Here is a 12,860-nt window from a genome sequence, read left to right as displayed (position 1 = left end):
GATGGCTTCAGACACTTTACACAAATCGAGTCATCTTTTTAAAGGGATCCATCATAACCTGCTGTTGGGGCATCATCGCCGTTGTGCGGGAGGAAAATGTCACATCAATCGACAAGATCTGAACTGAAAACTTTGCCTGAGACCCTGTTAGATGAAGACAAACTAATAAGAAAACGATTGAACCAGTCTCCCCTGGAGGAGACGATTTTAGGTTGAGATATTAATACCGTAAGAGGAAAAGATAAAAAGAGCCCAGACTATGCTGCTCTAAACTCGCCATCTCCGTGGTGATTCCTAAGGTATTTATAGGGACAGAAAGCACCACTACATGCTACATGTACATAGTGCAGGAGCACACACCGCAGTTTAAGAGTTTCCTATGTGCCTGCTTGAGATACGCTGCGATGGAGGGTACAGCCCGGCCAGGCTCTGCAGATGGGCGCTCATTCTCACTGGAGAACGACAATGATGCTGTGGATAGGGAGTTCCGGAAACTGAACTGGCTGAATGCAGGCTCAAGAGCGATGGTCTTAGTTGGCTTACTCAGTACCTGGCTAAGCTGTCTTGATCGGGAAGTTCTGAAAATACAGGGATTTTCAGAAGATGGACAGCCCCAGGGAAGAGTAGTAATAGAATGGCTTTCTACCAATCTCCTGATGTCTCTGACTTCTCTATGGCCACAACTGGCATTTACTGTTACTTGGAAAGGAGTAAAAGTTGAGAAAGTATCTTTTAAGAGTTTGTGCCCCATATATAGGTAATATATAGACAGAACCAGGTTAAGTCTCATTTTCCCGGAGGTTATACCGCTTATAGAAGGAGATTTGGAGGCAAAGAGACAGCATCTGACACTGAGCCGCGGTGCAGAAGACATCGTGGCAAATGGGACAGCAGTCGGTACAAAAGTCGACATGCAAATCAGAGCATGGCTTCTTGTGCAGAGGGTGAAAGAAAAGACCAAAGAATTAACTCCCAGATGTGGTTATTACAAAGAAGGAAAAGGAGGAGGAGGGAGAGGAGGAGGGGGACAACAGACAGACTGAGGGAAGAGAATGGAAAGTCCCTCCAGATCTACAGTGTAGAGAGATGAGACATCTAACTGCATGGTATATTCGGTCAAAATAAAAGAAACGGATATGCACGTCAAACCTTACCCAGGGGTGCCCAAATCCACCACCAGCCTTGTCTGCATCTAGAGCCTCTCCAGCACTGCCATCCGCCCTAAAGCACCTGACCTGAACTTCCGGCTTTTGAATGAGCTCTGCTGGACAGTGTTGAGGGCAAGCCAACAGTCCTGAAAGTCTGCATTCTCCTCATGCCCTACTCCTCCCAGCAATGCAAACACACATCAGAATTTCTCCACTGCCAAAGCACGCACCTGCCAGCGCCCACCTGGTCAACCCACCCCTGCAGGATGAATGGAGCACCTGATGGGGGGGAGGGGAGCAATCCTCCCTGACACGGGAGCACAGACCCAGGCAGACAGCGCTTCCAGTGGTCCGTGTGACTCTCACTACAGCATGCGACAGACACTATGTCCTACTTTTCTATGGGACACTCTCATGCACGGCTGTGAAGCGAGGGATGGGGAGAAAGAAGAAAACTGGGAATAAAGCTGGGGAAAGTGTGAGGGAGGCAGAAAAGACAACCAGGAGTAACACCGGACCGTCCACACTCCTGGACTAGCACTGGGTGCCCAGTTCCAAATCCTTCACGGGCAGTTTGAGTCCCAGGGACGAGGTTCCCAGGGGGTCGATCATATTCTTGTAACGCTCCCCGCGGTGCTGAGCTAAGAAGGGGCCCCAGTCCGGCTGTGGCGAGCAAACCAACTTCAGCCTCTGTGGAAAAAAAAAGCCAAGGACACACATAGTTACAATAGGACTGCACCTTCCTCCACTGTGGTGCACCTAGCCACCTCTAAAAGGCTAGACACCACTGCTCCAGATCCCTCCCTCACTGGAGCCAAGAGGTTCCTGCAGAACGGGAGACATCAGGGAGACTAGCCCACATTCCTTAACCAGGCCAGCGATAGAAAAATCAAGACTCAGTTTTGTTCACTTGAAATTACTTACATCACCCTGAAAGCAGCATTATGATCGCTCCATGGTTACCTTACACAAGTTTGGTAGAGGACAAAGGGCCCAGATTTAGTTATAAGTCTCTCCTCACAAATGAAGAGAACCCCCAAGTTTCTACTTCTGCTCCCCAACAGCAAAAGTCATGGGCTCAATTACATTTGTTCAGTGGTCTCAACGGTGGTTGCTACAACAAAATAATTGGATTTCGTTTAGCATATTTCCCCAAAGTATATAAATGTCAAAAGAAAAAAGCCAGCCCTGAAGATACATGACCAAGCATGAACAAAGATTTTAATTATCTGTTGGTAAAAATATATGTTTTCGACTTGGTTCAGCAGTGCAGGTTCATATAGCTAAGCTTTAAAATAATAGGGGTGTCTCTAGTCCTCCAACAGAAGTTTTTATAGAAAATAAACTCTGACAGAAGCATCTAGAAAAAGAAAAAAACTTATTTCTTACTATATAAGAGGGAATAATTATATGTTTATTACCGATTAAAGAGAATCTGGCTCTCATAGCTGTTAGTTTAATCTCCCCTTAATCATCAGCTTGCAACCTTTGTGTCCCAAATTAACCATAATAAATTTGCACAGCCAACTCATCAATCTAGAGAATTCCAGGCTGCAACAACAGCAGCAGAGGTTACAGGAGGTTGTTAGGGGAAAGAGATCCCTGCATCCTCTGGCTGGAAGCTGGCATCCTGGGAGTGGTTGGGACCAAGCTGATTTACACCAGAGGATAATGAACAAAATATTCTGGGGATGTAAACCAAAATACCATTTCAATATGAGGGTTCATCTTCATACAGGAGTAAGTGAAAGCAATGGCTACCCGCTGGCCCAGCTCACGTGACTACTTATGTTGTGTGACGACCGGCAGCTCACCCCCATCCTGCTTCTCCCTCCAGCCTCTTATATGAATCTTGCTGACCAAGAGCAGAACCCACACAGCCCTTCTCTACCCCAGTGAACAGGTATTTCTTTGTATTGCTCTAGATCAGCAGTTCTCAACCTGTGGGTTGCAACCCCTTTGACAAACCTCTAGCTCCAAAAATGTTTACATAGTGATTTATAACATTAGCAAAATTACAGTTATGAACTAACAATGGAAATAATTTTATGGTTGGGAGTCACCACAACATGAGGAACTGCAATAAGGGGTCACAGCACTGGGGAGGGGGGGTTAAGAAACACTGGTCTAGATCCATGCAAACTTGAGCATGCGTCTGAATCACTGGAAAATGAAGCCAAGGTTGCATTTCCCTGAGATCTGAGCTCTGTGTAGTCATGAGAACCTGACTGTGCATTTATGACAAGCTCCCAGGTGCCTCTGGATCAGACCCTGATCCCACACTGATATGGGCCAAACACCTTCGGGATGGAGGCAGGGTTCATTCATCTTCAGCCCACCTAGGTAAGAGACCTTTTTTCTTTGAGACAGGGTCTCAGATAGCCCAGGCTAGTCTAAAGTTCGTTATACAGCTAAGGATGGCCTTGAACTCATGGTCCTCTTGCTTCTTCTTCTCAAGGGCTAGAATGACTGGTATGCTTGAACAAGTAAGTAACCAGCGCTGGGTGGTTCTTCAGTGGCGGCTGAAGTAAATAGCAGTCCCATCCACTCCACAGAAAAGGCAGGGGTTATTTTCAGGACAAGAGTAAAATGGGTTCAGATAGGGATGGGCTGATGTACTCGTTAGCCCGTCACAGCTACAGACATCTAGAAAGAGGGAGTGCCAACTGAAGGATTTTCTCCATTAGATCAGTCTGTATGCAAGACTTGGGACATTGTCTTGATTAATGATTGACATGGGAGGGCCCAGTCAATTGGAGCAGTGCCACCCGGGGCTGATGGCCCTGGGGGATCTAAGAAATCAAACTGAGCAAGCCACAAGGAGCAAGTCAGTAAGTTGCACTCCTCCGTGACCTCTGCTTCTGCTCCTACCTCTAGGCTCCTGCTTTGATCTCCTGCCCTGGGACTATGACCTGGGAATACTGAACTGAAGTAAGTCCTTGCCTCCCCCAAGATGCTTTTTCATGGTTTTATTGGAGCAACAGAAACCTAGCTAGGACACTTGGTAAAGAAAAGCCAGCCTCCACTCATTCCAGCCACGCCCTGGGATGTCATTGTATTTTTAACCAGCCTGGCTCTTCTTAACATGGGAACAATAGGGGGGGGTGGTGAGTTTAAGTTTAATGGCAATAAACACTTGGAAGAAAGGAGGCTTGGTTGTAGAGGAACACTAGGAAAGGGGAAACCCTCTGTGTGGTTAAAAAACCAACTCCAAGATGTAAATAGCATCCCGAGGAGGAGGGGACGGAAGCTCTAGGAAAGAGGACATGTTGGGATCGTTCATCCCAGGGCTGCCAGCATGCTGAGGAATAGCACAATAATAGCTCAGCCTGATGATTGGCTGGGCTCCTCTGGTACAGGAATAATACATAATAGAAATGGGCTTAATAGAATCGGCGGCAACTGTAATCGCTTACTCACCCAGTACCCGTCTTGAATACGTTTACTGAATCTTTTGTTTTTAATGCATAGAGCTTTTAGGATCTCTCCCATGGGAGAGGCTAGCAAGGGAAATGGAGCCAGTGGAATTACCTCAATAAATCTGCCAGGAGCCAGATACATTTTTATCACAAACATAATCGGGATCCAGATGACAGAGCAGGCAAGCATCAGCCATCCGAGCACCATGGACCAGTTAGGGTAGCGGTAAGAGCCGTAGGTCATGGGCTCCCACTGGTAGAAGCTAAAGCACAGGATAAACTAGGGGAGAAGAAGAGAGAGGACGTTAGGGTGATGAAGGCTGGGTCATTCATTCACTCAACAAGCATGTGCTCCATGTTTTCATTTCCCTTACGTCATCGTATGCATACACTTGTCCATCTGAAAAGGGATTTTCTAGTTGAAGAAAGTAAATCCCAAGGAGATGAAGGCGGCCTACGTACCCTCAGCTCCTGCTCCTGTGTTTGCCATCCCATAGGAAGTCAGCAGGGTATGCACATGTGTCTACACATGGAGAGACCACACCAAGAGCACAGTGACTCTTGGGATGGATAGGAGAGGGGATGCTGAGAGTTCTGAAGAGATTGTCTGAACTAACATTGATAATCAAGCCTTTTTTATCATGGGGAAAAGGTGTGTTAAATTTGTATCTTTCAACCGTTTTAATTGAATCCACTTGGCTTCCTCCTAGAACGAGGAATGACCCACACAGAAGAGCTGCCTTTAAAGTTGACTGTGTGAGACCCAAAACGGTCCCTCAGAGGTGACTGATCTGGAAGCATGGTCCTATAATAAACCACGGCAGAGGGAAAAGATGCACAACCCCCCTCCACTGACTCAAGATGAACAGCATCATCAGCAGTGAGTCCAGAGACCGCGCTCTGCTGCTAATAAGCTGAGGGGCCTCTCAGACTTCCCAGCAACAAAACGGGCTTGTTTCACACCCTTCAAACAGTGCTGGGGTCAGGAGGCTGGCGTTAACTCCAGAGCCCTTCCTCATTTTTTTAAAAGTCCATGATTTTTTGGCTTCTGCCAATTATCCGCTATCACTCCATCTGAGATCCATCCAGGGGCTTGGCTGGGTAGCAGGATAGGGTCGAGGGAAGGCATGTGCCGAAGACAGAGGCACCTTTACAGAAAGCCAGGCTTCAGACAGCCCCAGCCCAACCTGTAGACTCCATCTCCCAAGACAATGTGGTTCAGTGTGTCCTTCCTGCCTGTGGCAGCATTAGCCTAGGATTGGCCACAAAAGTCCTTTCCCCGGCTCTGCCTCTCTCTTCCAACCTTGAGCTTTGGAGTCACAGAGTGATTGGAGGGAATCACGCTAGTGAAAATAACAGCTGGGAGCATTTTGGAGACGCGTGGAACTCTACACAAGCACAAGGTATCCACACCATTGCTGCAACACCCGGGCTCTGGGGCACGTGATTCTTCCAATGCAACAGTGATTCGTATGTTGACTCAAAGCAATGTGAGCCTGAATACAGGGCTTCCATGGAGAATGAGGTCTACATTAGCCCACCTCTCAAACATTTGCCCCTGGAGTCATAAGCTTTATTAGCCAGTCTATTGGAAGTGTGGCCCAGTATCACTACGGCTTGCTGCTCTGTTCCGTTTACTATATAAATAGCAAGGCATCTGCTTGTGTGTGTGTCTTAGTCAGGAACGTGATCAGACTACGCATATGTTAATTGCATGAGGATATTTATGGCTCCATAAATCCACAACAGCACATAGAAGAATGATGGATTTTATTTCAGAGGCCCTGAACTAATTTAAAACCATAGTCTTACCCTAGTCCAAGACCTCAGAGACATCTATGCCATGGAAGGCAAAGGGCAAAGCCTAGGCGGGGCTGAGACCTTTGACGCCCATTCCCACTTGTGCAAATATCACATCAAACTTTTAGGCACAAGCCGGTTGCTTGCCATAAATTTCCCAAGTCAGCTTTGGTGAAAGGCTGCCCTTGGGTGGGCTTTGGCACACAGGGGAGCAGGGATCTAGCCACTGAGTCACGCCCACCCCTGCCTTTGACTGACAGCTACCAATACAGACCCAGGAGACCCTGGTTGGTGAGGATGGAGCTGACCACATCTACCCCAAACAGCACAGCAAATCTACCTCAAGACAATGCCAGGGCATCTCCTCAGCTTCTGACATGAAATCACGCGAAGCCCAGCAGAGCTGAGAGGAGTTTTCTCAAGAATGAAAATTAAAAAAAAAAAAAATCAACCTCCTGGAATTCCTTCTCTCTGGGTTGTGAAGACTTGACTATTTTAACCCAAACTAGCCATGTTCCACCAGAGGATAAGAAGCTAGAGTGTCAGAGGGTGGGCTTGAAGCCCACCCCACCTCAGAGGCCATGTGACTCTGTGGCCGTGTGGCCTCAAGTGATTCCTCACCATCTCTGAGCCTCTGTGAACGCATCTGTAAAGGGAGAGACAGCATGGGTGCAAACTTCAATGACTAGGCTGGTGAAGGGCCTGCCTCAAACACACCTCCACACAGTAGCAGCAGTAGGAGGGCCGTGCAGTGTATTTCCACAGAACATGCACACATTCTAACAGTCTTCTAGGACTGGAGGGAAAGGAGAGCAGGATCTAGAACAAATTCTAACATTGACTTAGCTGATAATAAAGCATGAGGAGTGGGGGTGAGGGAGTCAAAGGTCAGCAGGGACGGGATGCACTATGGCAGCCTCTGCAGACAATGGTAGCACCCTCGTCCTCATACCCACAAGCTAAGCTCGGCCCCCCATCCAATCCAGCTCTGAGTACCTGTCTTTAAGACTTCCCAGTTGTCACGCCCCAACTCTGGGGGGACCTTCAAACCACAGTATGGATGTGAGTAAGCTATTGATGTCAGTGCAGAAAATGAGGACAGCAGAATGGATTTTCTATCTAAATCTCTGGTGTTTCAGAAATATATGGCTTGATTAAAACACACTCTGAGACGGGGGGAAAAAAAGGCAAACAGATGAAGAAAACATGTCTTTTCATTGCACCTGCTTTTAACCAGCCTGCATCTTAAGCAAAGCTGGTGTCTGGTAGTGAAAAGTGGGCTCTTTATGTGGTTTCTCGCGCCACCTACTGGGACAAATAGAAATTACAAACAACTTCCTTCAGGCTTGCCCAAAAAGGACTCCCAAAAGCCAGAGGAAGAAAAAGATAAGCTTCAGGGAATAGGAAAGGCAAAATCTCTGCTAGTTAATTTACTTGGTGAAGAGAGCAAAGGCCACACTGACAGCTTCTGGCACAACAATGGGGTTGACAAAGTGTGAGTCTAAGTCCCTGTACAGACCACGTTAGAAAGGTGGATGTCAGGTCATCTCAAAACACCATCCTCACACTTGAAGATGACAAAATGACTCTCAAAGCAATAAAATCAACAGTTAAAACCTGATTGAAATGACATTAATTGTAGAGCAGACACGTAGCGTTGTGGTTAGGAGCCAGAATACTGTGAGTTTGAAACTAGACTGTAGCCAACTTTTGTATATTGAATGTTAGGTCAATTACGTAACTCCAGGCTTCAGTTTCCTTGTGATATTTTGGTGGTGGTGGTGGTGGTGGTGGTGGTGGTTCTCTGAGACAGGGTTTCTCTCTGTAACAACTCTGGCTATCCTGGAACTCACTCTGTAGACCACAGAGATCGGCCTGCCTCGGGAAGGGCACCCACACTACCCAGCTGTGATATTTAGTTTTTCTTGCCAACTTGACACACCCTAGAGTCATCTGGAAGGGAGTCTCAATGAAGGACTGTCTAGATCGGGTGGCCCTGTGTGTATTGTCGTGCTTATGCTAACAGATGTGGGGTCATACAATCACTGTGGACGGCATCATTCCTTAGGCACGGGGATCTCATAGTATAGAAATCAGGGGCTGGAGAGATGGCTCACAGCCATGTGTAACTCCAGCTCCAGGGGATCCAATGCCATCTTCTGGAATCTGCAGGTACCCACATGCACCTGCACATACATGCACACAGACACACACATATGCACACATGTAAGGAAATAGCAGAATAAATTCTTTCCTGGAAAGTGGAGAGCTAGCTGGGCATCAACAACCCTGGGTACCTTCACATCTCTCTGCTATTGACTGTGGGTGGAGCTAGCAGCTTCAGGCTCTTGCCACTGTGACATCCTTATTATTGATTCCTTCTGTATGCCATGAATATGTATTCCTCCCATTGGTTAATAAAGAACCTGCTTTGGCCTATGGCAGAATAGAATGTAACTTAGGCAGGAAATCCAAGCAGAAACAGAGAGAGAAAGAAGGCAGGGTCAAGAGAGATGCCAGCCAGCCGCCCATTGAACAGGACAGAACACTTAAAGTAATGTTATGGCTACTTGGCGACATACAGATTTTTAGAAATGGATTAATTTACAAGTGAGATCTAAACAGTAATAGCCTAAGCCATTAGATAAGCAATTTTATTAATATTAGTCTCTGAGTGACTGATGATTATTTTTCTTTTCTTATTTTTTTTTGTTTGTATTTTCATTGTTGTTGTTTTTCATTTTTTGAAACAGGGTTTCTCTGTAGCTTTGGAGCCTGTCCTGGAACTCTCTCTGTAGACCAGGCTGGCCTCAAACTCACAGAGATTTGCCTGTCTCTGCCTCCCGAGTGCTGGGATTAACAGCGTGCACCAGTGATTAATTATTCTATAAGCAGTTGCGGGGACTGGCGGGCAGGAGAGAAACCAGTTCAGTGGACCCCAGGGGAAGACAGAGAAAACTTTCCAATTACACATTATGATTAATTACAACCTGGAACTATACATGGAAATGAATTTTCTCGTCCTCTGAGTTGTTAGGACATCTTATCAGGGCAACTGGAAAGGAAATAGGCCATTCCCCTTCCGCAAGACAGCCTGGCAGTTCTGTAAGCGGGGGGACTCTACACACAAATCACCTCGAACAGAATTGGAACTGAGGGAGATGTATGGTTTGCATGGCTGTGGAGTGCCATCTGCTAGCACACAAGACAGATGGATATAAGGTAAGCATTCTATACAGATGTGCTAATGCCTATCACGCAGTCCCAGCTGTGCTCCTCACCAGCTGGGTAACTGCAGGTAAGTCGCTTCATCTTTCTGAATGTCAGTTCATCCCCTCCCCCCCCCCCCGCAGAAGACGAGGGCAGTACCCATCCCACCAGCTCCCCAGGCTCACGGGAGGCACATGCATTCAAAGGCAGAACACTGGCATACACACAAGGCAGTGTCTCTGAGAGAAGGCTCTCAGCCCTTACAGTTAAAATGGTCGGGGTGACGAATGCCCAGCAGACTTTCCAGAAGATGTTGGGCTGGAATCCAATCATCATCTCAATGTCTTCACAGAACCTCTGCAAGCCTGCAAAGAGACAACAGAGGCCATCTGTGAGGTGCAGTGGGCAGGGGCAGGGAGAGGCAGACACCAGGGCCCCTCACTCAAGAACCTTGGCTAAGGAAGAACCCAACTGAAGTTTCCTACTGCACAGGAAACTATGGGACAGATGTCTCACTGCCAGGGACCCTGGGGCTAACTGAATATTGAAACAGATACTAAACCCTCTCTCCAGTGAGGCTCAGAGATGTCATGGCAGCATCCCCAAGGCTTAGTTCCTGGAGTGTTGACAGTGGTCCTTACATGCATATGGCTGCTGTGGGAATGGCTTGGTGTGCTTGTTGACAAGACTGGCAGAAAGAGATTTTGGAAAACCAAGATGCTGTAATAGGAAAGGCCTGGTACTTAGTAAGAGTTTCTGTGGGCTGGGTGTGTGGCTCGCGCCTCTCAAGAGCATTTCCATCACGTCCGCACAGCTCTGCTTGGTGTCCGATCATGATTACAGGTGAAACCAGGGTGCGTTCCTAGCGTCCATCGCATGCAGCTGGAACGGAATGACTGTGATCTTGGCCACCCCACAACTTCACTAAAGTAAAATGCAAAGGAGGTGGTTCTTCATCCAGTCCCACGCCGCCACCCTCCTGGTAACCTCTTAGTTTAGGTGTGGGATTGGAACTCGGCTTGGAAGGAAAGGCACTGTATCCTAAGAACCCTCAGAACTGGGGGGTCAATATGCAAAGGGGAGGCCTGATAGCTTCCTGAATGCACATCTCTGTACCGGGAATGTCTAAAACCCCGCCCTGGTGTATTCGAGATGTGTTCCTCAGAGAGAGAGGGGAGCCCCGATGTGCTGGGGACAGAACCATCACGCGAAATCTAGAGATTCCTCAAAAAGTTCGAAGCAGAGGTTAACAGGGGACCAGTATTCATTCCCACAGTGAGGAGACAGCCAGCGGATGCAGGAGAGTGTGCTGAAGATGTCTGATCGCAGCTCACTGTGGCACTATTCACGGTCACCACGTCATGACCTACCTGTCAAAGGCGAGTGAAGAGAAGCTCGCATCCACATACATGCACATTAGCTCATACACGCACATAAAATATCCATGCACACGTATGCATATGCATACACATCATCACACATGCATTTACACACAGACACACACACACACAATAAAAATCATAATCAACCACATCAAGGGGCTGGAGAGATGGCTCAGTGGTTAAGAGCATTGCCTGCTCTTCCAAAGGTCCTGAGTTCAATTCCTGGCAACCACATGGTGGCTCACAACCATCTGTAATGAGGTCTGGTGCCCTCTTCTGGGCTGCAGACATACACACAGACAGACTATTGTATACATAATAAATAAATATTAAAAAAAAATCAACCGCATCAAAGAACCTGAGGGACATTATGTTCTGTAAAGTCAGCCAGATAAAGCCAGATGCCACACAATCTCCCTTATATGTGGAATCTAAAACAAGCAAGCAGACATAGCCTTGGATACAGAGAGCAGAATGGTAGCTTCCAGAGGCTGAGGAGTACACATAGGGCCATACTGGTCAAGGGTATGGTGTTTCTGTTAGAATAAGCACTGAGGGTATCTAAGGTAATAATTGTGTTAGCTAGTTTGATGCAATCATTGCATTGCACACATATATATAGGCAGTGTCATTTGAACCCCACGATCAAGGTCGGCCAGGCGAACAGGACCCTACGTTCAGGGGGACCCTGAACCTGGTACAATGCTCTCCGCCCACCAGCTCGAAACTCTGTACCAAACTTTAATGAGAGATTCCACATTTTCCTTTTGGGTGAAGTCGCACAAATTGTGTCTCTTGTTGGAGCGAAGCTGTGGGCAATCCCAGTCATTCTAATCTGGACAGCATGAATGCCCGCCTCTGAAAGCTAAACCCTCTCCTGAAAGGTTTCCACCTCGGCTGAACTCGGCTGAACCTTCTCTCAGTCTCCACATTCATTTCTTTCATCTCTACGGGGTTGTTTTCCTGGGTTCCCTGGCCTCTCACACTCTCTTTTCTCTCTGAACAGTCAAAGAGCTCACAGTCGGGATGCTCGGCTTAGGGTTGACCTCCTCAACCGCCTTACTGTCTTACCCTGTCTGTGGAGCCTGGCCTCTGCAGCATACTAACGGGAGAATTTCAGCCGGCTACTTGATCCCATAATAAATCCAAAATCGTCCCCATCATAGAGCAAAGGTCTGAATGCCTCCTCTATAATATAGAGACCCTTAAAGTGAACTGAAAGCCTCTGATCACGCCCTTGCTCCCTCAGCTCTGCAGTCTCGCACAAGATCAACCAGGTTCATTTCCGTTCTCCCCAGATCTGTGCTCAGCCCTCTCACGCCAGGTCACAGAACTGGGGCCTTGTCATCTTAGAAAGAACACACTGTTCTCGGGGATGCAGTTCATGCGTTTGTGCAGGTTCTCTTCCCATCGCTAAGAACTAATTCTTTCTCCCTGGATTTACTTCTTCCTATTTTGTTTTTAGTTAGCAATCAGAATAATGATTCTGCTATGATACTCTGTTGTGTATACATTGCAGGGGCTTGCTCACAGCCGCCCTTCACCCTTTCTTTTCCTGCTCATCCTGCCCAACTCCCCACTGTGCTTCTATGATGAGACAGTGAGGAAGGGAGGGAGGGAGGGAGGGAGGGACGGAGGGAGGGAGGGAGGGAAGGAAGGAGAAGAGATTGAAATTTACTTTTTGTTAGATTTCCTATATTTTTAATTATGAGCGTGTGTGCACATGCATGTGAGTACAGTACCCACAAAGGACAGCAGAGGACACAAGATACCCTGAAATTGGAGTTTTAGACAATTATGAGTGCTGGGAACCAAACTCTGGTCATCTCTCAAGTCCCCAAATTTATACACACACACACGCACACACAATTTTACTTTATTTTCATGTGTTGTGTTTCAGT

At 47.3% G+C, this 12,860-nt stretch overlaps 1 protein-coding gene across 1 annotated transcript in view; it reads right to left on the bottom strand.

Annotated features, from left to right (window-relative positions):
• Window positions 1-1,517: 1,517 nt before the first annotated feature.
• Slc6a5 (solute carrier family 6 member 5) overlaps window positions 1,518-12,860 on the bottom strand; it is a 50,177-nt gene continuing 38,834 nt past the window's right edge. Inside the window, exons 13-15 of the mRNA XM_041653491.1 lie at window positions 9,842-9,942; window positions 4,680-4,847; window positions 1,518-1,838 (exon numbers count right to left, since the gene is read on the bottom strand). Of these exons, the coding sequence (XP_041509425.1) occupies window positions 1,683-1,838; window positions 4,680-4,847; window positions 9,842-9,942 (425 nt within the window). The 3' untranslated portion in view covers window positions 1,518-1,682. The remainder of the gene's footprint in view (window positions 1,839-4,679; window positions 4,848-9,841; window positions 9,943-12,860) is intronic.

The sequence above is a fragment of the Microtus oregoni genome, unplaced genomic scaffold, assembly GCF_018167655.1.
Source record: "Microtus oregoni isolate MIOR12 unplaced genomic scaffold, Mior012 000000F_ref0000247, whole genome shotgun sequence".
In the NCBI taxonomy this organism is placed as follows: Eukaryota; Metazoa; Chordata; class Mammalia; order Rodentia; family Cricetidae; genus Microtus; species Microtus oregoni.
The sequence above is the reverse complement of the archived record's forward strand: the minus strand, read 5'-3'. Positions and strand labels throughout refer to the sequence as shown.